The sequence below is a fragment of the Aquarana catesbeiana genome, linkage group LG03, assembly GCF_042186555.1.
Source record: "Aquarana catesbeiana isolate 2022-GZ linkage group LG03, ASM4218655v1, whole genome shotgun sequence".
Taxonomy (NCBI): Eukaryota; Metazoa; Chordata; class Amphibia; order Anura; family Ranidae; genus Aquarana; species Aquarana catesbeiana.
In genome coordinates this window covers 344,083,198-344,107,744 of record NC_133326.1, presented here as the reverse complement: position 1 = coordinate 344,107,744, position 24,547 = coordinate 344,083,198, and the positions used below count along the sequence as shown (strand labels likewise).

Here is a 24,547-nt window from a genome sequence, read left to right as displayed (position 1 = left end):
CTGGATGGCAAATACTACAAGCTTCAAAAGAACACACAAAAAGATGTCCACTTACCAGATGAATAAGAACACACAGGTGTAGGTCTATATGTACTTCAGAGTGTTTTCCTGATCTCCCAGCTCTTAGGCCCCAGAGGCTAGCATGAATTCTTAACCAGGACCTCACCACTGGTGTTAAGATTAGGACATGGGAGTTGTCTGATTGAGAGGACATTTTAAAGCATGTATAGACCTACGCTTCTGTGGTCATAATTGTCTGGCGAGTGGACACCTCTTTGGGTTTTCTGTGAAATATTAGAGCATTTGACATGGAGTTGCATGACTTATAGTGTACAACTGAACATTATTTGAGGTATAACATTTGCTATTAGTATAAAAATTGCAGCCTGAGGACATCTAGGAAGAAGAAAGGTACAGTGCTGTACATTATACGGACCTAATTATAGGCTTACCAATGTCAAGAGGCGTGGTGTAGCCACCATCCAAGATGCTATATTCTAAGCAAACTAGTACCCAACAAGCTACTACAACAATTGCCAGCTACTGTTGTAGTCCACAGTCACTGCATCGTAAAACCTCCCCAGAAGCCCTACAATGAGTTCAATAAGTAAGAAGACTAAAGAACCCAGCATGCAAATACAAACATTTCTGTGCTTACTCTAAACTCCCTCAACCCAAGCTACTGTATAAGTATCTGAATAATTTAAAATAAATATTTATATGCGTTTCATCTATACAAACATCTTCAGGAGTGGTCCTGCTGGCGTGTTTAATAAAGAAGTTGTTTAACGTTAGGAGCTTTCTCTTTTTGCACTCTGAATGGGGCATTTTGTTCATGAGTGTTATGAAGATTGTAGGAACCAAGGGATTCCTGTGCTTTTGAGTATTGTTACCCTGCATTGTTTGTCCATTTTGTAATAAGTGGTCAATCAAATCTGGAGCGTGAGTTACATTAATGATGATCAGGGTGAAGGCAGTGAAGACACTAAACCACATTAAAGATTTCTCACCTTGTGGAAGAAGTTTGTTTAAACACCACATGGTTTATGGACCTATAATTGATTTATTATATACAGTCAGGTCCATAAATATTGGGACATCGACACAATTCTAATCTGAAAATTCTAATTTACAAGGAGCAGATGAAAGGTCCAGAGTTAATTTCAAGTGTGCCATTTGCATTTGGAATCTGTTGCTGTCAACTCTCAATATGAGATCCAAAGAGCTGTCACATCAGTAAAGCAAGCCATCATTAGGCTGATAAAACAAAATAAACTCATCAGAGAGATAGCAACATTTGGTGTGACCAAATCAACTGTTTGGAACATCCTTAAAAAGAAAGAATGCACTGGTGAGCTCAGCAACACCAAAAGACCCGGAAGACCACGGAAAACAGCTGTGGTGGATGATCAAAGAATTCTTTCCCTGGTGAAGAAAACACCCTTCACAACAGTTGGCCAGATCAAGAACACTCTCCAGGAGGTAGGTGTATGTGCGTCAAAGTCAACAATCAAGAGAAGACTTCACCAGATTGAATACAGAGGGTTCACCACAAGATGTAAACCATTGGTGAGCCTCAAAAACAGGAAGGCCAGATTAGAGTTTGCCAAACAACATCTAAAAAAGCCTTCACAGTTCTGGAACAACATCTTATGGACAGATGAGACCAAGATCAACTTGTACCAGAGTGGTGGGAAGAGAAGAGTATGGAGAAGGAAAGGAACTGCTCATGATCCAAAGCATACCACCTCATCAGTAAAGCATGGTGGTGGTAGTGTTATGGTGTGGGCATGTATGGCTGCCAATGGAACTGGTTTTCTTGTATTTATTGATGATGTGACTGCTGACAAAAGCAGCAGGATGAATTCTGAAGTGTTTTGGGCAATATTATCTGCTCATATTCAGCAAAATGCTTCAGAACTCATTGGACAGCGCTTCACAGTGCAGATGGACAGTGACCCGAAGCATACTGCGAAAGCAAGCAAAGAGTTTTTTAAGGGAAAGAAGTGGAATGTTATGCAATGGCCAAGTCAATCACCTGACCTGAATCTGATTGAGCATGCATTTCACTTGCTGAAGACAAAACTGAAGGGAAAATGCCCCAAGAACAAGCAGAAACTGAAGACAGTTGCAGTAGAGGCCTGGCAAAGCATCACCAGGGATGAAACCCAGCGTCTGGTGATGTCTATGAGTTCCAGACTTCAGGCTGTAATTGACTGCAAAGGATTTGCAACCAAGTATTAAAAAGTGAAAGTTTGATGGATGATTGTTAATCTGTCCCATTACTTTTGGTCCCTTAAAAAGTGGGAGGCACATATACAAACTGTTGTAATTCCTACACCATTCACCAGATTTGGATGTAAATACCCTCAAATTAAAGCTGAAAGTCTGCAGTTAAAGCACATCTTGTTTGTTTCATTTCAAATCCATTGTGGTGGTGTATAGAGCCAAAAAGATTTGAATTGTGTCGGTGTCCCAATATTTATGGTCCTGGCTGTACAATTGAATTGGTTCTGCACAATTTTTCTTTTTTTTTACTGTATTGCTTGTTGGATGAATTATTGATTTATTGATTTGCACAGTATTTTTGTCATAGTTACAGTGCCTTGAAAGAGAATTTATACCCCTTGAAATTTTCCACATTTTGTCATGTTACAACCAAAATCGTAAATGTATTTTATTGGGATTTTATGTGATAGACCAACACAAAGTGGCACATAATTGTGACGTGGAAGGAAAATTCTAAATGGTTTTTAACATTTTTTACAAATAAATATCCGAAAAGTGTGGCGTGCATTATGTATTCAGCACCCATTTGCAAAATAGCTCAAGCTCTGTCAGATTGGATGGAGAGCGTCTATGAACAGCAATTTTCAAGTCTTGCCACAGATTCTCAATTGAATTTAGTAAGGATGAGCTCAGGAGTGTTCGCAACCCGTACGCGCAGGGCCCGCCAGGAAGTCAGCACTGCACAGCGCTAATCAGAGGCAGTGAGACACATTTCTCAATCTCTGCTGCCGAGAATTGGGAAAATGTCTCACTGCCTACTATTCGCGATGTGCAGTGCTGACTTCCTGGCAGACTCTGCACATGCGCGTTAGAACATGCCTAAGCTCATCCTAAGAATTTAGGTCTAGACTTTGACTGGGCCATTCTAACTCATGAATATGCTTTGATTTAAACAATTCCATTGTAGTTCTGGCTGTATGTTTAGGGTCGTTGTCCTACTGGAAGTTGAACCTCTGCCCCAGTCTCAAGTCTCTGTCCAGTCTCAGTCTCTTTCCATTTTCAGATGATGGATTGAACAGTGTTCCGTGAGATGTTCAAAGCTTGGGATATTTGTTTATAACCTAACCCTGCTTTAAACATCTCCACAACTTTATCCCTGACTTGTCTGGTGTGTTCCTTGGCCTTCATGATGCTTTTTGTTCACTAAGGTTCTCTAACAAACGTCTGAGGACTTCACAGAACAGTTGTATTTATACTAAGATTAAATTAAACACAGGTGGATTCTATTTACTAATTAGGTGACTTCTGAAGGCAAATGGTTCCACTAGAATTTAGTTAGGGGTATCAAAGTAAAGGGGGCTGAATACAAATGCACGGCACAAAAAATGTGAAAAACCATTTATCATTTTCCTTCCACTTCATAATTATGTACCACTTTGTGTTGGTCTATCACATAAAATTCCAATAAAATACATTTACACTTTTGATTGTAACATGACAAAATGTTGAAAATTTCAAGGGGTATGAATACTTTTTCAAGTCACTTATATAGTTACATAGTCTGGTTGAAAAAAAGACATCTAGTTCAACCAATAAAAGGGAAAAAAAAATATACAATCCTATATACACAATCCTATACCCACAGTTGATCCAGAGGAAGGCAAAAAAAAAAGCATGATCCAATTTGCCCCAGCAGGTAAAAAAAAAATCCTTCCTGAACCCCCAAGAGGCCATCGGATATTCCCTGGATCAACTTTACCTATAAATGTTAGTACCCAGTTATATTATGTAATCATAATTACTCAAAATGTTTTTATATGTTTGCGGATGCATTCATATATTGATTTAAGACACTTATTTTTATTTGTATAGAATATTTGTTATGGTATAAATTAATAGTGTTTTATATATTTATTTTTTGGTAGCACTGTAGGTGGCATATAAGAAACCCAGCAAACAAACAAAAAATCTGTAAACTCATTTTAGAATTTGAGAAAGGGGATTTAAAACCTTCTGCATGCATTAACTTTTATAACTAAGTATACAGATAAACACAATGCTTGTTTTCATATGACATTTAGTTGCTGCCAAATCTACATTGGCAAGACATTTAGAAAGCCAAACAACTTATTCATTAAAATGCATTATGCCTTTGAAGGAACATACAAAGTCAAAATGGCAACCTGCCTGCTAGGAGCTGCTGGTAAATGATGGGCTCTTCTACCATTTGCAATAATATTCTGTCTTGCTACTGGACCCAGCAATACACCGATACATCAATTGCTATAATTTGTCTTTATTAAAAATGGCAATAAGCCCCAAGTAAACAGTGGTTGAACAGACTTGACAGTCGTAAAAGTGGCAGCGATATATTACAAAGACACAAAGAAGTGAAAAGGACTGACGTTCATTCTCTTTATGTAAGAGGGCTTGCCGGAATGGATCAGGAGAGTAGAGAACAACATTGCAAGCAGAAATAATAAACAGCGAGCAACATAACGAAATATCTCTAATTTGGAGTGATGCCACTACGTATTGGGGCCTAACTACATCACTAGAACATACAGTAGCTAACTACTGGCCCAGTGAGTAATTCTACCACAAAGTCTGCCATCTGTGAAGCCTTTTAAACTCAAAGTGGAGAGCTTGAACTTCAGATGAGGGTACTTGTAATCCTCAAGGGTAAAGGTATCTTTGCAAAGTGTGGCAAACAATTCATTGTGAAAGGGTGTAGTGGTCCCAGAGGTTAAGATACTTCACTGTAGGAAGTAGCGTCCCCAAACAAGTGTTCAACACACAAGAGGGTAGTCTCTTGTGTGTTGTCTCAGAGCTCAGGGTAGTCTCAGAGCTCAGAGCTCTGACCTGTAACAATTGTCCTTCTGGGTCCGGTCTGATGATCACTCCTGTAGGCTGGATGGAGGCAGATGAGAGGTAGGCCACAATGCCCCTGGCTAGATGACTGAATGGAGTCTGCACCTTTCCCTTCTTCTCTGGCTGCTCCCTCTCCCTCTGCTCCCCCGCTTGCCTGGCTTGCGTCACCCTAGGGTTCTCTCACATTTCCAAACAGTATGTCTCACTCTCTCTGGCTCCCCTCAGTAGAAAGTTGAGGAAGGCCTGTGATTGGCCGATACGCGTCTTCCCTAGAAGGGAAGTGCTGATAGTGACGTCCAGCCAGGCACTGTGTATGTGGACACGGTGATGCTACTCTGGAGGTTTTTATGTGATTTTAAAAGTTTTTATCTTGAAAGTGCAACTTGTCTCTTTGGGGGCTTTGAATACATTTTTATACGGAGAACACTATGGTCTCTATACTTATTTACATGTCCTGAACTCATGGCATCTTGAGCCAAGCTGGGAGGTGATTTGTTTCTTTGGATGTTAATGAGCTGAGTTACCATTAAGAAAAGAGCCATCTGGATTACTCACCATTGATTGGGAAGAGGAAGTGAGAGTATAGAGCTCGTGGGGAGATCCGCATATGAGTTTTGACTCATCTGGGAGGTGAGCGCGCGTTTTTACTGGTGGTGGTGTGCACTCCTTTTGAGGACGAACAATCACTGTGGTGGAATTGTGTGGATACACTGATAACAAGAAGAGTTTTTCATGTTTTATTTCTTAATTTCTTCATTTTATGGACTATTCATTTATATGTAGGATTTATTTATTTTAGAAATTTGCACTTTATATTTATATATATTTTTACACATAGCGCTACATTTATTTATTTACTATCTATTTTGATATTAGTGTGGTGTACCACTTGGAATGTTTAGCAGCTGAGCACGTTTATTATTAGGTTATCTTATTTAAACATCACAATATTTTGTACTTGTGGCGCTGATTGTTTCATCTTATAGATTGGTGTATGGTGTCTATAATGAAATCTACTACCTATCAAGTATAAATAATCTGAATTATTTTCTCCAGTTAGCTTATCAAAGTACACCTGTCAGACTCCAACTATCTATTCTTCTGGGGCTTTATTTCCAAGAAATACTTCTTCTAATGTCCTGTTTACATGTTACAATGCCAAAACAGGTTGCATATATAGTATGATATTCTTTATAAAACAATAAATTCAATACTTTAAAAGGATAATTTAATTTAGCATCTAACACGTGCATACCAAATAGTACGGCATTTTATTTTTATGAGGTGTTTTATGATGCCAGTTACATTTAATAGTTTTGGCCATTTAGGGAGTGAATGTCTGGATAAAAACGAAGGCATTTTACTAGAAAAGGTCTGATTTCTATCAGTGAAAATCCATTTGGGACTGAGAAAGCACTAGTACTAACAATCTGTAAGTCTAATACAATGCAGTATCAGATAGCAAAACAAGGCATTATTCTATTTTAGGGATTCATGTTGGACCAAACATTTACCAACATCAGTAACCACTTAGCTATGAAAAATGCAAAAAACTTGCCAGCAAGGAGTCCAGCATTCCTGGATAGATGTATTTTACTCCTAGTACCACATTCGTTTAAGCATCTAGAGCTGTCGTTCACTGTATGTTTTATGAACCATCACAATGTTAATGCAGTAGTTGTTGAGCAATAGCACCTCCATGTGGCTTCTTGTAGAAAGAGAGAACTGCATTCAACTTAGGTTCATTCTTCAAGGCAAACAGAATTTTGGGTTGACATCGGGGGTACTGAATTACGCTGACTTATGTCCTATATGTGAGATATGCCCTCTTCAGCTTTTGGCTAGGTGAAACCATCATGGAGTCTAAGTTTTCAAGATATAACCAGGTGAGAACCTAATTGCTAATAGGTAAGTGGTGTATAATATCTACTTGACCTAAAAATAAGCTTGGCCAGAGGATCCTTACTTGCCTGAATCCTGGTATTTTATAAAAAAGACTACTGTTCATTTGGTCCTTTAGCGAATCTCTCCACCCCAAACTGCTGCCCAACTGTTCCCCCTGACCTCATTCCAGTGATCTTTACTGTGTGGCCCTGCCTCTCCGCAGGAATCTCATCTTAGTGCACATGTGCACTGCGGCCTCACTGGATGAGCCATACCCATGGAGGTCTGCAGCGGTCCAGCCAAGTATGGTTTGCTCATAGGAAGGAATGGGGGTGCATCACTCATGTGCATTAGAAATAGGATGCTTTTGCTGAAAAGGCTTTGCTGCATTGGGAAGTGTAACACAGTAAGACCCCTTTCACACCAAGGCGCTTCAAAAATGCCCTAAAAACGCCATAGCGTTATTACCGCGTTTTTACAGCGTTTTAGGGGCGTTAGCGGCAAAATTAACGCAACGCTGCAGGCGTTTTAACAGCGTTTTTCAAGCGTTATTGAAGCATCGGCGTCAAAGAACAACTCCATCTCCCTACATCACTTCCTGTGTACTTCCTGATATCTCGTTGAGGTGAAAGAGGGTAAATAAAGAAGATGGAGTTCATGGAGCTGTTTTTGTTATTTGTGCTACTCTATTGGGAGCATATCCACCAACAGAGGCAGCACCATCGCTATTGGGTTCATCCCATCCTCCAAGCGCACACACCTCAATTGGACAATTTGCATTGCTATACGAGGACTTGAGAGTGCACCCAGACAAGTTAAAAAATTATACTCGGATGAGCATTGCAACGTAGGTATCTATATCCTAATCCCACTCCCACATCCCTAACCCCGCTCCCACTACTCCCAAATCCCTAACCCTAATCCCGCTCCCACTAGTCCCAAATCCCTAACCCTAATCCCACTTCCACTAGTCCCAAAACCAGAACCCTAATCCCACTCCCACTAGTCCCAAATCCCTTTGATGGTCTGTTTAATCATTCTGACCTTCCCACAAGCCCAGTCCTGTTGTTGTAGATGTTCTCATTTCTGCTTGCATGTTTACCTTTTTGTGAGATCATGTGACTTTTCTACAGCTCAGGGCGGATTATAGGCGTTTTTCAGGCGTTTTTACAGCGTTTTCAATTCATTTCAATGGAGAGGGGCGTTTTTGAAGCGCTTTTTTCAACGCTCAAAAGCTGCTCCAAAGATGCTGCTTGCAGGACTTTTCTCAACACCCCACCAGCGCAACGCCTCTGTGTGAAAGGGTCCATTGAGATGCATGGGGAGCGTATTATGAGCATTTTATGAGCGTTTTATGAGCATTATTTTTAGCGCTAAAACGCTTCATAAACACCTTGGTGTGAAAGGGGTCTAAAGATCACTGGAACAAGAAGGACGGTAAGTATTTGTCAATGTGGACAACACTCAGAGGATGCTGAGAATTGATTTAAGGACAAAAATACATTTGGAGAGGGAGCATTTTTCAGATTAGTTTATTCTAGATTACCACTTTGAAGAGTTCTATATCAGGCTGACTTAAAATATGTCCTAGCTTTACATACAGCTTTCCTTCCCCACTTTGTAGCCACAGTTAAAGGGCAGCTGTATTTTGGTCCTTAAATTAATTCCAATGTTATACTGGAATTCTACTGTAGCCAAGTCCCGGGCCTCTCCAGGCTTAATGGTGACCTCCAGAGTTAGGGACAGCTGACATCCTTATATGTAGAGTGGGTTACAAGGCATGGTGGGTGCAATGCAAGGTAGATTAATGGGCGCCAGACACTTCTTGAATGCAAAGAGATTTATTGTCTCTTAAACAGAACTGTGGGAGAGAGGGTTAGGGCCAGGACACCCTTTAGCAGTTGCAATGTTAATTGACAGGCTATGAGACTTCTATAGGCAGGCAGCCATACAGGGAAAGGCAACCAGCAATACACCACATCTGCACGAGCAGGATCGCTGTCTCCTATGGCAACAGTCTTGTAGCAGTTTCTAACACAAGTTGTAACAAACTTCTTTACTTCCTCTACAATCTCCTCTTGTAGATCTTCACTCAACTGAGCTCCCAGTCTCTCTCACTAGACTTGCTGATCCACTGCCACTGAATTCCCTGAGCTCTTCCAAGCTTCTCACACAGTATCTTCCTCAAGCGTAACCCCCGCGTCCCTGCTGGGTCCCTAGCTTGGCACTCACAGATACTCCTCAAGCATCACTCCACTGGCCTGCTTGGTCCCTGGCTTGACACACAACAATGCTCCACAAGCATCACCTCCACTGGCTGGGTCCCTTTCTTGGCGCCTGCTAAAGTTTCCCAATTCTTCACCGACCCTGGTTGGTGAGAACACTGCTCTGGTACTTGGTAACAAGGTGGATGGTCTCTTAGTGGCGACAGCTTCCCCTCTACCTCTGACCACAACGGGTTCTCCGGCCAGCAGAACCGTCACTTCTGGTTGGACCGCAAGCTGCAGTCCCAACCCTACACTGCTCTCTTGCTTCTGGATAGGCCCCTCAGACAGCCTAGCAGCCAGATGCCCCCAGGATAGGCCTCAGGTCTCTGGCCTAGCAGCCCAGGGCAGTACAACACACATCCTCCCAGACAGCTGTCCAGGTGGCACAGAACCCCAATCACCTGACTCCACCCAAATAAATAGGCTCTCCCAGCAGGCCAAGGGACTCAAGAAAATCCCTGTCCATTGGCTGTGATACCTCATATACTTCTAATCTGTCCTTGTAATGCCCTTGTCTTATCTAATGCCACCAGGTACCCGGCCACCCAGCGACAGAAGAGAGGAGTGCAGCAATTCCAGAATTAGGGTGAAGTCAGTTGACCTCCTAGCAATTGGCCAAGGCAACTATCACTTGGCTAATAAATTTAAGACCAACCCTACCTAAACATCAGGCTGCTACGCTACTTTAAAGCAATTTATATTCCTTTTGTCTCTATATCTAGGTTTAAAAAGATGACTGCAAAAAAGAAAAAAAAAGTTCTTGGTTTGCACAAATCTGCCTACAAATATATGTTCCAGATGTCCAGCTGTATCCCCTCTCTGATCGGAACTCAATTAAATCCATAAAACACACAAAAGAGACTGCACTGACACTATGAACTTATGAAAAAACACACATTATTAACATGTGCTCTGCCATGTTTTACTGCATTTTACTAGTTTAATTTGTTTTGCTATGCTTGTAAGTCAAAGCAAAGAAAAAAGGGAACTTTGTTATGTAAGTGCACTAATACAAAGTGATTCTATAAATGATCCAGTACGAGTGTCCTCAAATTATTATGATATCAGCATAGAAGAAACAATCGTACCGCTGTTACAATTGTACCATGTTAAGGAGTTCGCTAGAGATAGGAGAACTCCGGGAACCGTTAAGGCCTTGGCTGGGTTATAGCCTTAAGCGCAAACAACCTCTTGTAGTGAGGGTTGATTTGGAGCTGGTAAGCAGTTATTTCAGCCTTTGGTGGTGGCATTGATGCACAGATCACTTTCTATGGTGCTATATGGTGAAGATGCACATCAAGAGTATCATCATAACACTTGGAAATAAGATTTATCATCACATCACTTGTGGACATTCTTCTAAACTTTTGTTTTTTGGTTTTGTCGTGTTTTTTAATTTAGCACAACTCTATACATTTACCAATAGAAGAATGAATGCACTATTTTGGACACACTTGCTGTGTAGACTGGTATGGTGTGCTAGACTGGCATTCTTTGGAGGTAAGGGCTATGCTTTTTTTTTTTTTTAGCATAAATAGGAACAGCATAGCTGAAAAATAATGTCAGTTTAGCGGGTATAAACCAAGAGAAGCAATCCGTTAGAGACATATTGCTTGTACAGTTATTTTTTTTGTTAAACCCAGCATATCCTATTGTATAAGGGAAATGATTCTGTATTTTCAAAGAGCACATATTTTAAGTTAATATTATTAACTTATTAGTAAATTATTTCTAACATTATAATACGTGTTTACTACAAAACTCTTTTTTTTTAATGTTGAACAAAGGTTTTTATTAATCAACTGGTGCATACATGTTATGTTTGCTTTTACATACAGACTTGGTAACTAATACATTAAGTGTTATACAGACTATAATTAGGATAATTGGTACATTGTTTTTGTCATGTGAGTATATTCTATAAGTATACGTTTAGCACATAGAAACTACATATTGAGGCGTGTGTCTAAGTATTCATTCCATGCTAATTTGGTTTCATTATACACAGGTATCAGACTCCTGGAGCCAACGGTCCCATATCTTGTTGTACTTGTCGGGGCAACCTCTGTTAATATATATGCATTTCTTATACGGCAGGGTATTATTCACTTCTATTTTCCATTCTACCATTTTGGGAGGCGTTTGTCTCATCCATTTTTTAGCTATGATTTTTCTTGCTGCGAAGAGCGTCTCATGGAGAAATGTTTTTGTATATTTATCAATTGTGTCTGGAATTATACCGAGAAGGCATTGTTTTGGGTCTAGAGCTAGAGGTGAGCCCATTGTATCATGTAGAAATGTCATGATTTGTTTCCACAAGCCTTGAATCTTGGGACATGTCCAGATCAAGTGGAAGAAGGTGCCTGTCTTATTTCCACACATCAGGCATGTGGTAGATTGGGTGCGTTTGTATCTTGCCACTCCAAGGGGTGTGAGGTATGCCCTATGCATAATGTAAAGTTGCGACAGGCGGTCTGATAGTTTGGGAGACACAGCCTTACAAGACTCCAGTGCCTCCTCCCACTCCTCATCCTCTATTGGTCCCACTTCTCTTTCCCATCTTGGTTTGAGATCGTATGCTATTTTAGTAGAGATGGGGGTTGAGAGCATGTTATAAAATGCTGAAATCAGTTTGTGGAGGTCCGTGTTCTTAATTACTGCCATAATGACATTAGGTGTAGGGTTTGGGACAGAGTCAGGAAATTGCGATTGTGCCGCATGGCAGATTTGTAGGAATCTAAAGAACATTTGGTTTTGAATTCTTCTTTAAGTGATTTGAAAGTTTTAAGGTGTCCGTATTTTAGTAGGTGATGCAGATAAAATATTCCCTGCATGGACCATAAGTTTGTGTCATGAATTTTGTTGAATTCATGAAGGTTCCTGTTGTGCCATATCGGCGTGTAATCATTGAATTGTGGAATTTCAAGTTTGGAAGAGGCTAAGTCCCATATTTTCCTGTAGTGATATAGCATGGTTTGTCTATTTTCCCCTAGTTCCGTCCCCCCGAGCCCGATGCTATTGCATATATCGAGTCCTTGGTGTGTTGTGCCCATTTTGGACATAGGAGCATGAGAAATCTCTCGCTGTCCGTTTTTCTAAGTGAAAGAGCTGTGACAGTTGTGATGCAATGTAATATAGGTTAAAGTCAGGGAGAGCTGTGCCACCAAGGTCAGTTGGGTTCTTGAGAGTTTGCCATGCCAGTTTGTGTCTGTTGGTACCCCACACAAAGGGCTTGAGAAGGGAGATTTGAAATGTTTCAGGGGTAAGTAAACTGGAGTATGCCATAGAACATACAGTATTTTAGGGAGTAGGAACATTTTAATTAACTTTATGCGACCCCAGGTCCCAAGTGGGAGTCGGGACCAGATCGGTACTTTAGTTTTAACCATGGAAAGGAGAGGGTCTATATTAAGGGATATGTAATCTGCAGGGGATCTGGATATATGGATCCCCAGGTATTTAATGACAGCAACTCTCTGAAGTGGTAGTCTGGTTTGGGATTCTGGATGTGGGAAGCTATCGATTGGTAGAATTTGGGACTTATCCCAATTGATTTTCAGTCCTGAAAATATTCCGATTTGTTCGATCGTGTGGAGTGCGGTATGTAAAGATGGGCCTGAGTCTGCTAAATATAACAGCGTGTCGTCTGCATACATACTGATTTTTTCAATTAAGGAACCCAGTCTCAGTCCTTTAATCTCTGGGTTTGCTCAGATGGATATCGCAAGGGGTTCTGCTGCAAGGGCATACAATAGTGGGGATAAAGGGCAGCCCTGCCTCGTGCCTCTACTAAGGTCAAACATCTGAGATGACCACCCATTGGCTACCACCTTGGCCTTGGGTGCTTGGTATAGCAGTTGAACCCACTTAATATACTTCGGACTGAAGCCATAGCCCTCCAAGCATCTCCAGAGATACCTCCACTCCACCGAGTGGAAAGCTTTTGCTGTGTCCAAAGTCACTACAACTCGTGAACCAACCTCCTCATGTGTGGCCTGTATATTTATATATAATTTCCAGAGATTAAACGAGGTATTGCAACCAGGCATAAAACCTGCTTGGTCTGTATGTATGTATTGATGTCAACCTGTAAAAAGGGATATGGGGCGATAGGGTTCTGGGTATCCCGGGTCCTTTCCTGGTTTGGGGATGAGGACTATTGAAAAACAAGATCAACCAGCGCAAACCAAAATCCCTAATTAAGCAGCAGCTGTGATACTGAGGGTAAAATTATCAAATCCCAAAATGTGCATCAAAGAAAAAAGCAGTACAGCGCATAAATTAAACTAAATATATAAACAAAAACTAAAAGTCCAGTATAAACAAAATGCAGACAAAATCCAGTGATTCTTCCAGTGATAATAGTGACATGAGGTAAATGTTGCAGGGTGACTGTGGTGACAAACGTGGACCTCCACCTTCAGTGATACTAGCCGCTCACCTCAATGGATGGACCCCCTGAGTGAATCAGTCAGGTCAAACAAAGCAGTTCCCTCACCAGGGAATTAATCAGGAGAAGATGATTACACCGTAAAGCATCAGCAGCAGCAGCTTTCAGTAACCAACAGACAGGCAATGATCACATGTAAAAGATAAGGAAGGAATCTAGTGCTCTCTGAATGATAATCAATTCAATTTAATAAAAAGCGAAAGAACTCACATAAAATGCACTGTGCCCCAGTGCGGAGGATAAAAGCATAGAAGGAATGGATGTCCCATAGAGGACGCCGCTGAGGAAGTCCCGCCCACTTTGAGGGACGTAACGCGTACGGCAAGGAGAACGTGCCCTGATCGTGACGTCACCCGCGCTCGTCCATCCTCTATGGGACATTCCATTCCTTCTATGCTTTTATCCTCCGCACTGGGGCACAGTGCATTTTATTGTGAGTTCTTTCGCTTTTTTATTAAATTGAATTGATTATCATTCAGAGAGCACTAGATTCCTTCCTTATCTTTTACATGTGATCATTGCCTGTCTGTTGGTTACTGAAAGCTGCTGCTGCTTATGCTTTACGGTGAACTCATCTTCTCCTGATTAATTCCCTGGTGAGGGAACTGCTGTGTTTGACCTGACTGATTCACTCAGGGGTCCATCCATTGAGGTGAGCGGCTAGTATCACTGAAGGTGGAGGTCCACGTTTGTCACCACAGTCACCCTGCAACATTTACCTCATGTCACTATTATCACTGGAAGAATCACTGGATTTTGTCTGCATTTTGTTTATACTGGACTTTTAGTTTTTGTTTATATATTTAGTTTAATTTATGCGCTGTACTGCTTTTTTCTTTGATGCACATTTTGGGATGAGGACTATTGTTGCCTCTATCATGGATGGGGGTAAAGTCCCAGTCTCAAAGAGATGGTTGTATAAAGCTAGTAATTTAGGGGTTAGTATTTCGCTGAATTGGGACAAAACTCTTTTTTAACACAATAATGTTTAGATTTATATGCTTGTCATACCATATTGCCATTACTGTATTGCCCTGTACACACGATCGGACATTGATCGGACATTCCGACAACAAAATCCATGGATTTTTTTCCAACGGATGTTGGCTCAAACTTGTCTTGCATACACACGGTCGCACAGAGTTGTCAGGAAAATCTGATCGTTCTGAACGCGGTGACGTAAAACACGTACGGGACTATAAACAGGGCAGTAGCCAATAGCTTTTGTCTCTTAATTTATTCTGAGCATGTGTGGCACTTTGTGCGTCGGATTTGTGTACACATGATCGGATTTTGTTGTCGGAAAATTTTATATCCTGCTCTTCAAACTTTGTGTGTCGAAAACTCAGACGGAAAAAAGTCAGATGGGAGCCCACACACGATCAGAATTTCTGACAACACAATCCGATTGCACTTTTTCCGTCGGAAAATCCGACCGTGTGTACAGGGCATATCTCATATACAGATTTGTGGATTTTTCCAATAAGTGTCTATGTGTATCTTGCAACAATCACTGAGCATTCCTGTTCAGCACTCAGAGGGCCCATTTGTTTTAACAAGATGTGTACTGAAGGGGGAACAGTAATGTGTTACAAGAAAGGAACTACAGTAAGCAATTACAGTAGCCACCATTTACATATGTAGCCCTACCCCTGCAGAAGCCACTGGATAGCGGGCTCTTTTAAGGGATCCGTAAGCACTCACCAACACAGCTTAGGGTTTTTTAATGTTTTAACAGGTGTCACAGCCTAGCAGAAAACACAGGCAAAGATACGTATGTGAGCATTTTAAGCCAGACCTATACTGCTAGCTCTGAAAGTGTCTGACTGGCCAGTAGACTATGTGCGGCATTGGCTGTTTGGGCCCTGAGCTGTCAAGCTGGAGCATTTGGCGCAAAATATTCAGGAGGCCGCAAGGCCTCTCATCACTCCTGAAGGTGTGAATGTGCAGGGATCACATTATTTTCATATCCAATCAGCTACGTAGTGCCAGGGGTTACCAGCATTTACATTTCACAGGTCCGGTTTTGGCCCTCGGGATGAGACAAAAGGAGCTCTTTCAGGCACAGCCACACAGCTTTGAGCATGCTGATAAATGTAAGCTTAAGCTGGCCATACAAGTGTAATTTTTTTTATCTGCCAGTGGGCTGATCGAAAAAACTCAACAGATTCTCCCAACCACACAATTGAGGTGGATGGGGCAATCCTCCCCACTTTGTCATAATATTCTGGCATCTTCCTTTTGTTTTTACATTAAATAACATCTAAAAAAAGGCATAAGACTACCAAATAAATAAGAAGCCAAGAAATGATTAAGCCTAAAAGAATACACCTTACCCACATCTGAGCTATCTGATCTGGGTAGGCTAACTCTTTAAAAACCAAGAATGTTAGGTATTATTTGAATAGCTCTTTCATGTATTTTATGGTTTAACAGAACTAATGTGAGGGTCAAAATTATAAAATGTATTTAAAGTCAAACATCCTTATTTTTTTATTTTTTAGAGTGGTGAAAGGATAGAACCTTTCTCTGGTTTCTGTGCCCACAATATGGAGACACACTCTCACCACTATCACCAGGACTGAAAGCAATTAGAATCCAAGAACCAGGTATAGAGGCGAAATTGTTCAATTGGGTCACTTGTTCCACTTACAAATGTAAATCTGTAGATTTCTGTTGTGTCTACAGGACAGACAATAATGTGGATCTCACCTATTGGTCACAATGGCAAAAACAACTGATAAGGGTTTCAACCATTCTCTACCTGTCTTTTAATATATTTTAGCTATCTTGTATTTCAGGGGTAGCATTAACAATTCTATTCACATAGGTCTGTGCACAAATACTGGCCTTCATGGAAAAAAAATCTATTGTTATGTAGGTAATAGTATGCTCTAATACTTACAAAGCTTTCAGACAGTTTGGATCCACGTGCCTTGTTTGTACAAAACCGATCATTCAGTTGAAGGACACCTTCCAACAAACCACTTGAGCCCAGGCACAAAGAAACCAACAACTCAATGGCATCTCCCCTGCAGTAGCTCAGGTTCATCCCATTCTGTTGCTGTATGACTTTCTCTCGCAGTACACTGCCCCTGACCCTGGGGTACAATAGGATATGAATATTAACATAGTTTATAAGGGTACCTTGACATTTTTACAGTTTTGTATTCAACATCTCTATCAAAAAGCAAAAAAAAAGGTATCAGCATGGAGTTTCATTATTTTTAATTTGCTTCAATTTTATGTTTGTCCTGCATACTCTTGTGCAGGAGATTTATTTTGTCTTCAGTATGAGTTTATCACTTAAGAGATTTTTTTTTTAGTTTTGGATAAAGTAGAGAGGGATTACAATCCTGTTTATTGCTGTCTGTGCCCCTGTAAGGGAGATTCACCCTCTCTATTTGTCATGTTTACAGTTATCATCAAAACTGAAGGTAAAAGAAAATACCAAAGATTTGGTTGACACCAGAACAGTAATGCCCTGTACACACGGTCAGACATTGATCGGACATTCGACATCAAAATCCATGGATTTTTTCCGACGAATGTTGGCTCGAACTTGTCTTGCATACACACGGTCACACAAAGTTGTCGGAAAATCCGATCGTTCTGAACGCGGTGACATAAAACACGTACGTCGGGACTATAAACAGGGCAGTAGCCAATAGCTTTTGTCTCTTAATTTATTCTGAGCATGCGTGGCACTTTGTGCGTCGGATTTGTGTACACACGAATGGAATTTCCGACAACGGATTTTGTTGTCGGAAAATTTTAAGAGCAAAAAGTTTTGATAGGGATGGACTGGAGACTAGTCGGTTATCCCAGTCCATCCATTACTACCCTTTATATAGGGGACACCGCCATTGGCCATATGGCCGTCTATACATCTGGTGAACCCCCGCCCACTTGCTATCTACACCCACGTATAGGTAAGGAAAGGCTCTAAACTTAACATTCCTATGCAGCAGGTGAGCTTGACTATTATACACGGGCCCCACCCTTAGTCTTCTTAGAAAAGGAAACTTCTATTGTACTACAGGACGTACGGTCGATATACTATACATTGTGCCACTCTGGGTCATGAATAAAACTGTTGTTATCTATTCTGTATATTGTATTATATGACACTTGAGGTATTAATGTCTAGACCATATGTATGTATACCTGGTGTTATGTATGACTCTTATCCATGTAACATGCTTCCAGCTGCACATCTCCTATATCTGTATGTGATTACCGTTTTGTTATATGTCCCTCTATTAGGTTACCTTCCTAACCCGTATCATACTGCCCACCAGTTCTGCTTCCCTGCTATAGCAACAAAATTCAGCATATTATCACTTTTATCTTTTTTTTTTTTTTTTTTTTTTATTAGATGCACATAATATGTGCTTTAATTCATTGTTCATTGGTCCTACATTACGATCTGCCATCCGCCCGGCACGAAAAGAGCCGCCTGAGCGAGTCTGGGCTCATGGCGGCGCTGTGTGAGGTACAGTATTTACTGTCCTCCATCTTGCGACCCCAACGGACATGCGCAATCCGTTGGGGAAGCTAGACGTGCCGGCGGGTGCAGTGGGCGTGGCCACGCCCATGACGTCGGCGCACGGCACGCGCTGTGGGAGCCTGGCGGCGCGCACATCCACCCGGGGGGGCCAGCTAGAGTGTGTCTGTCCCTCCCTCACCATATCAGCTGTTTGCCTCTGTTCATCAACAGCTGATGGATGGGGAGGGCTTTATATGTCCAGCTTTAGCTCACACCAAGCGTCATCTGCTGCAGACAGACGCTATTGGTGTGAGCTGCTGTGATATACGGTTAGTAACCTAGTACATTACTTATTGACATAGATCTCTCTATTGATATCACCAGCCATTACCCTATCTGTAACCTTTCTTGCTCTATTTACTTCATCGGTCACTTGCTATGTCCTATGGTTCTTCCTTCCTTTACAATACACCTAACGATCCAGTCTTTTCTCCACTAAAACCATAAGCCATTTCTGTTACTTGGATGCCCTTTACTTTTCTCCTGTTTTCTGTTTCTTCATTTACTATCCCTCTCCTTCTGTTTTTCCTTCTTTATTCCTCTCCCCTTCATTTTTCCTTTCTCCCCTTTTTTCCCCCCATTTCCCTTCCCTTTCTGTTTTTCTTCCCCCCCCCCCCTTCCTTTTTCTTTTCCCTCTTCCCCTCCCCCCCTCCTACTTCCCATTCCCTAAACCTCCCCCCCCCTCCCCCCTCTCCCCTTCCCTTTCCCCCCCCCCCTCCCCTCCCCCCTCCCCCCCTCTTCCCCCCCCCCCCTTAAAACCCCCCCCCTGTTGTTTTTCTTTTTTCCCCCCCTTCCCTTGCCCCTCCTTTCCTCTTGTCTTTGTTTCTTTTCTTTTCCTTCCCCCCCCCCCCTCTCCCCTCTCCCCTTCTTTCTTTATCAATTAGGGTAGTGATATATTTTCTATTTCCATGTTGACTCTCCAGTGATCTGGGCCTTACCTGATCCACACCCACCATCAGCTACTGTCCTCCATACTATAGGCGGACCAGGTAGGATACACTTTTTTGGACTTTCCATGTACTACTCTGGCTGTTTATATGCATGCACATTTATATATATATTTTCATGACTTACAGGACACACATTCGGCCCCAGTGTGATCTCAGATCTAAACTGTTATACGCCCTCGACTAATGGGCCTCTCTTTCCATTGGAAGGAAGAATAAATTACTTCGTATATTCATACCTATCCATTTCCACCTCGACAGTGGCTATATGAATATTTTTGCTATACTCTACTAAAGCTCTACACACTATGACCAGGGAATGCGTCTGACGGGCAGTATGTGTCAGTACATTTACGTTCTTTTAAACCCTTTCTGGAATGCATAAACCAATACCTATAGATACCATTGTAAGTATAAACAGAAAAATATATTTATATAGATTTATGCAATCATAGGTTCATGATTTTCATTGTGTACTTACTATGTTCATGTTATATATACCATTTCCCATATAGATAATTCTATTGCAAACCCTACAATCACCCCTGAAGAAGGAGGCATAAGTAACTCCGAAACGCGTCGGGTACTAATGTATTGGTATCACTAGTTTTGTATCTATGGAACTGCATTCCTTGTTTTTAATTATGTGATTGTGTGATGTTCACTCGATGATTTTTTGTAATAAATAAACTGTTAACTACTTCATATATTTTTCTAAACGTTTTCTTGAAAGTGCCTTTAAAGTCCACTAGGGGAATCTCCTTTACTTCAAATCGGAAAATTTTATAGCAAGCTCTCAAACTCTGTGTGTCGGAAATTCCTATGGAAAATGTGTGATGGAGCCTACACACGGTCGGAATTTCCGACAGGGTCCTATCACACATTTTCCATCGGAAAATCCTATCGTGCGTACAGAGCATTATGGGTATGAAATGTTCCAATGGTGACCCTGGTGATACACCAGGATTCCTTCACTTTCTGTTTTGGCTACAGGACAGAAATTGAAGGGAAATCTCCCCAATAGAACAAGGATGTCAAAAAAGAACTGATAGGGGCTATAACCACTTGTATTCTATCCAAAATTAAAAGAAACAGTTTTGCCATAAGTTACACTTTAAGGCTTTATTAAATCTGCAGGTTTTATATGCATTGTGGGTGCAGTGGCTTTGAGAAAGTCCTGCTTGATGCATCTTTAATACAGTTGTATCAAAACATTCCTAACATAGAGTTCAACATTAATGCAGCTAACGATGTGAACAGGGCCTGAACCTCAGAATATGGCCTTATCTTCTTGCCAAATGCAAAAAAAACTAGAAAACTATGACTATATTCACATTTGCATTCCTGTATTTAGCTCTTTTAAACAGAGGAGAAGTTCTCTGGGATGTATAAACAACTTTTATGCTTTCCAGATCTGTTTTATTGCGTTTAGAAATTCTTGCTTTAGAGTGGGTTAGACGCATACTGTTTAAGGCGATAGTAAACTTTGCATTTTGATTTTTACCGACAGGAAAGCTTATAATAAAACTTACCTGTAGGTAAAATGAATATCTCCTAAAGGTGCACAATTTAGGAGATATTCTAGCAAGCAGCAGCCAGTGATGTCACTGGAGCATGCACTCTGAAGGAACGGCATGCCCGTGGCGTTCCTTCAGAGCTGTGTGCCGTAGCTGAGATTCCCATGCATGGGAGTGACCTCATCACAGCTCAGCCTTTCAAGCGGCTGCAGCCTGCGCACCCGGAAGGAATACTGGGTGAAAATGGAAGCCTCGGTAAAAGTGCTACTGGAAGGTTTTGTTTCAAGGTAAGTTTTTCATAATGAGTTTAACTGAGTTCAGAGATCTTGATCCTGGACACACAGGATTCTATTTTCTCTAAATGCAGCTAAAGTAACTGCACGTAAACATAGGTAAATGCTAATTTTGAATCACACTACTGAAAATTCATTACCTGCATTTATATAATGCATTGAAAAAGTATTCATACCCCTTGAAATTTTCCACATTTTGTCATGTTACAACCAAAAATGTAAATGTATTTTATTGGGATTTTATGTGATAGACCAACACAAAGTGGCACATAATTGTGAAGTGGAAGGAAAATGATAAATGTTTTTTTTTCTTTTTACAAATAAATATATGAAAAGTGTGGCGTGCAAAGGGAGCTGAATACAAATGCACACCACACTTTTCACATATTTATTTGTAAAGACATTTGAAAACCATTTATCATTTTCCTTCCACTTCACAATTATGTGCCACTTTGTGTTGGTCTATCACATAAAACCCCAATAAGACAGATTTGCGTTTTTGGTTGCAACATGACAAAATGTGGAAAATTTTGAGGGGTATGAATACTTTTTCAAGGCACTGTATGCATATAGAAATATCCTCTAAAAGCATATAAGTGCAGGTTTGATGGTGCCAGAGTGAATAAGGCCTAATCTGGGAAGCTTCCAGTACAGAAGGGCTGAAGTCAGATCTCAGGATAGTTTCTCTGTGCATACAGAATATTTGTTTATCTGTCTTGGGCCCCTTGCATACTGAGCATTTAAACTGTGTGCATCCAATCCTAACATTTTAGTGCACCTGGGTTGCACAGATGCACCATCCAGCCCCACTGCTTGCAGCCTGTCATAGCCTATGGCAGGCTGAAATACACTGTGGCTGGACAAGGCTCACCGCTATATCAAGTGGTACTTGTGTTTAGTGCCCTATACGTTCAGGCATGTATGCCCGTAACATGGAACACCTGTTTATTATTTGTATAGTTTTGACTACACACATATCTTTTAGAGACAGGACTCCACAATGTGCATTGATCAAATAAAGGTCGGCATTTATTTAAAAAAATATTACTGTTACAGTGTTCCAGTTCTGTACAATTTCCTATAGATCTACAAAAACCATGTAGTGGAAGGACCTGCCTGTTGGATACAACTTGATTGTTAGGTTAGATTAGGTCGGTGTTTTTATTACATAGTTTTGGTAAATTTAATGTTGACTGTACAAAGATTGTATGGTCAGGTTGTAACATATATGGTCACCCCAAGGTCATTAAATAAAAGACATTTTGTACAACACTGTAATGCCCTGTACACACGGTCGGATTTTCTGACGGAAAATGTGTGATAGGACCTTGTTTTCGGAAATTCCGACCGTGTGTAGGCTACATCACACATTTTCCATCGGAATTTCCGACACACAAAGTTTGAGAGCTTGCTATAAAATTTTCCGACAACAAAATCCGTTGTCGGAAATTCCGATCGTGTGTACACAAATCCGACGCACAAAGTGCCACGCATGCTCAGAATAAATTAAGAGATGAAAGCTATTGGCTACTGCCATGTTTATAGTCCCAACGTACGTGTTTTACGTCACCGCGTTCAGAACGATTGGATTTTCCGACAACTTTGTTTGATCGTGTGTATGCAAGACAAGTTTGAGCCAACATCCGTTGGAAAAAATCCATGGATTTTGTTGTCGGAATGTCCGATCAATGTCCGATCGTGTGTACAGGGCATTAGTGTGACAGGTTTCCTGTGCATTACATATATCTAGTTGCATTCATTTTTTAATTGAAGACGCCTTTTTTACAAATTAGGAGACATCATCCTACAAGCCCATTTCATCATTACACATTTTTCATTGTATCCTAGCAGAATAATTACTATTTGATAGAACTATCAAATTCCATTGATAAGTGTTAGGTAGCAGTGCCTTGTTGCCAAATCTCATTTTTGTTGTCTTTTTCTTTGGGAGATTCTCCCTCTTTCTTTGTTCAGGTGACTAGGGTTACTGGGACAAAAAGTGGGAGTCCAAAATGTTACAGTTGTCACTTGGACAGGAAGTTTAGGGAACTTTTCCAATGGGGAAGATTTTCAAGTGACAGCTGCCATACATGGTTCTGTTTTTTTTTGTTCAGCCGAAATAAACTGAACTGATTTCCCCATCCACACATTCAAGGTAGATGAAAGAATTCTCCCCGATGTGTCATTGTATTCTGACGGCAAAATAAATAGGGGGTCAAAACATGCCCTACTTAATTCAAAATACGCTACAGTGAGCGTCATGTCTCTCCCAAAATATACCTTAAGTGTATGAAATATGAAACTAATATAACTTTAGTTAGTGTTGGCTCCCCCAGCCTTTCATGTAAAATCTAAACATGAGAGTATAATAATAAGTACAGACTATTACTACTGATTTTTCAATGAAATTATAAGCAGAATAAACAGAGTCAATTGAACCATTTATCTAACTGATCAAGTGGTTATATTTCTATATGCCTTAACATGATTATAGATTCCAGGCATAATTGTATAGCTACAGTCAGGTCCATTAATATTGGGACATCGACACAATTCTAATCTTTTTGGTTCTATACACCACCACAATGGATTTGGAATGAAACAAACAAGATGTGCTTTAACTGCAGACTTTTAGCTTTAATTTGAGGGTATTTACATCCAAATCAGGTGAACGGTGTAGGAATTACAACAGTTTGTATATATGCCTCACACTTTTTAAGGGACCAAAAGTAATGGGACAATTGGCTGTTCAGCTGTTCCATGGCCAGGTGTGTGTTATTTCCTCATTATCCCATTTACAAGGAGCAGATAAAAGGTCCAGAGTTCACTTCAAGCGTGCTATTTGCATTTGCATTTGCATTTGTATTTCCATTTGGAATCTGTTGCTGTCAACTCTCAATATGAGATCCAAAGAGCTGTCACTATCAGTGCAAGCCATCATTAGGCTGAAAAAAACAAAACAAACACATCAGAGAGATAGCAAAAACATTAGGTGTGGCCAAATCAACTGTTTGAAACATCCTTAAAAAGAAAGAACGCACCGGTGAACGGAAAACAATTGTGGTGGATGACCGAAGAATTCTTTCCCTGGTGAAGAAAACACCCTTCACAACAGTTGGCCAGATCAAGAACACTCTCCAGGAGGTAGGTGTATGTGTGTCAAAGTCAACAATCAAGAGAAGACTTCACCAGAGTGAATACAGAGGGTTCACCACAAGATGTAAACCATTGGTGAGCCTCAAAAACAGGAAGGCCGGATTAGAGTTTGCCAAACAACATCTAAAAAAGCCTTCACAGTTCTGGAACAACATCCTATGGACAGATGAGACCAAGATCAACTTGTACCAGAGTGATGGGAAGAGAAGAGTACGGAGAAGGAAAGGAACTGCTCATGATCCAAAGCATACCATCTCATCAGTGAAGCATGGTGGTGGTAGTGTCATGGTGTGGGCAAGTATGGCTGCCAATGGAACTTGTTCTCTTGTATTTATTGATGATGTGACTGCTTATAAAAGCAGCAGGATGAATTCTGAAGTGTTT

General features: G+C 40.8%; 1 protein-coding gene across 1 annotated transcript in view; it reads right to left on the bottom strand.

Moving 5' to 3' along the window:
• The window catches only part of SH3TC2 (SH3 domain and tetratricopeptide repeats 2), a 190,077-nt gene that overhangs the window by 38,720 nt on the left and 126,810 nt on the right, over window positions 1–24,547 (bottom strand). The window contains 2 exon segments of the mRNA XM_073620584.1: window positions 16,607–16,661; window positions 16,664–16,796. Coding sequence (XP_073476685.1) covers window positions 16,607–16,661; window positions 16,664–16,796 — 188 coding nt within the window.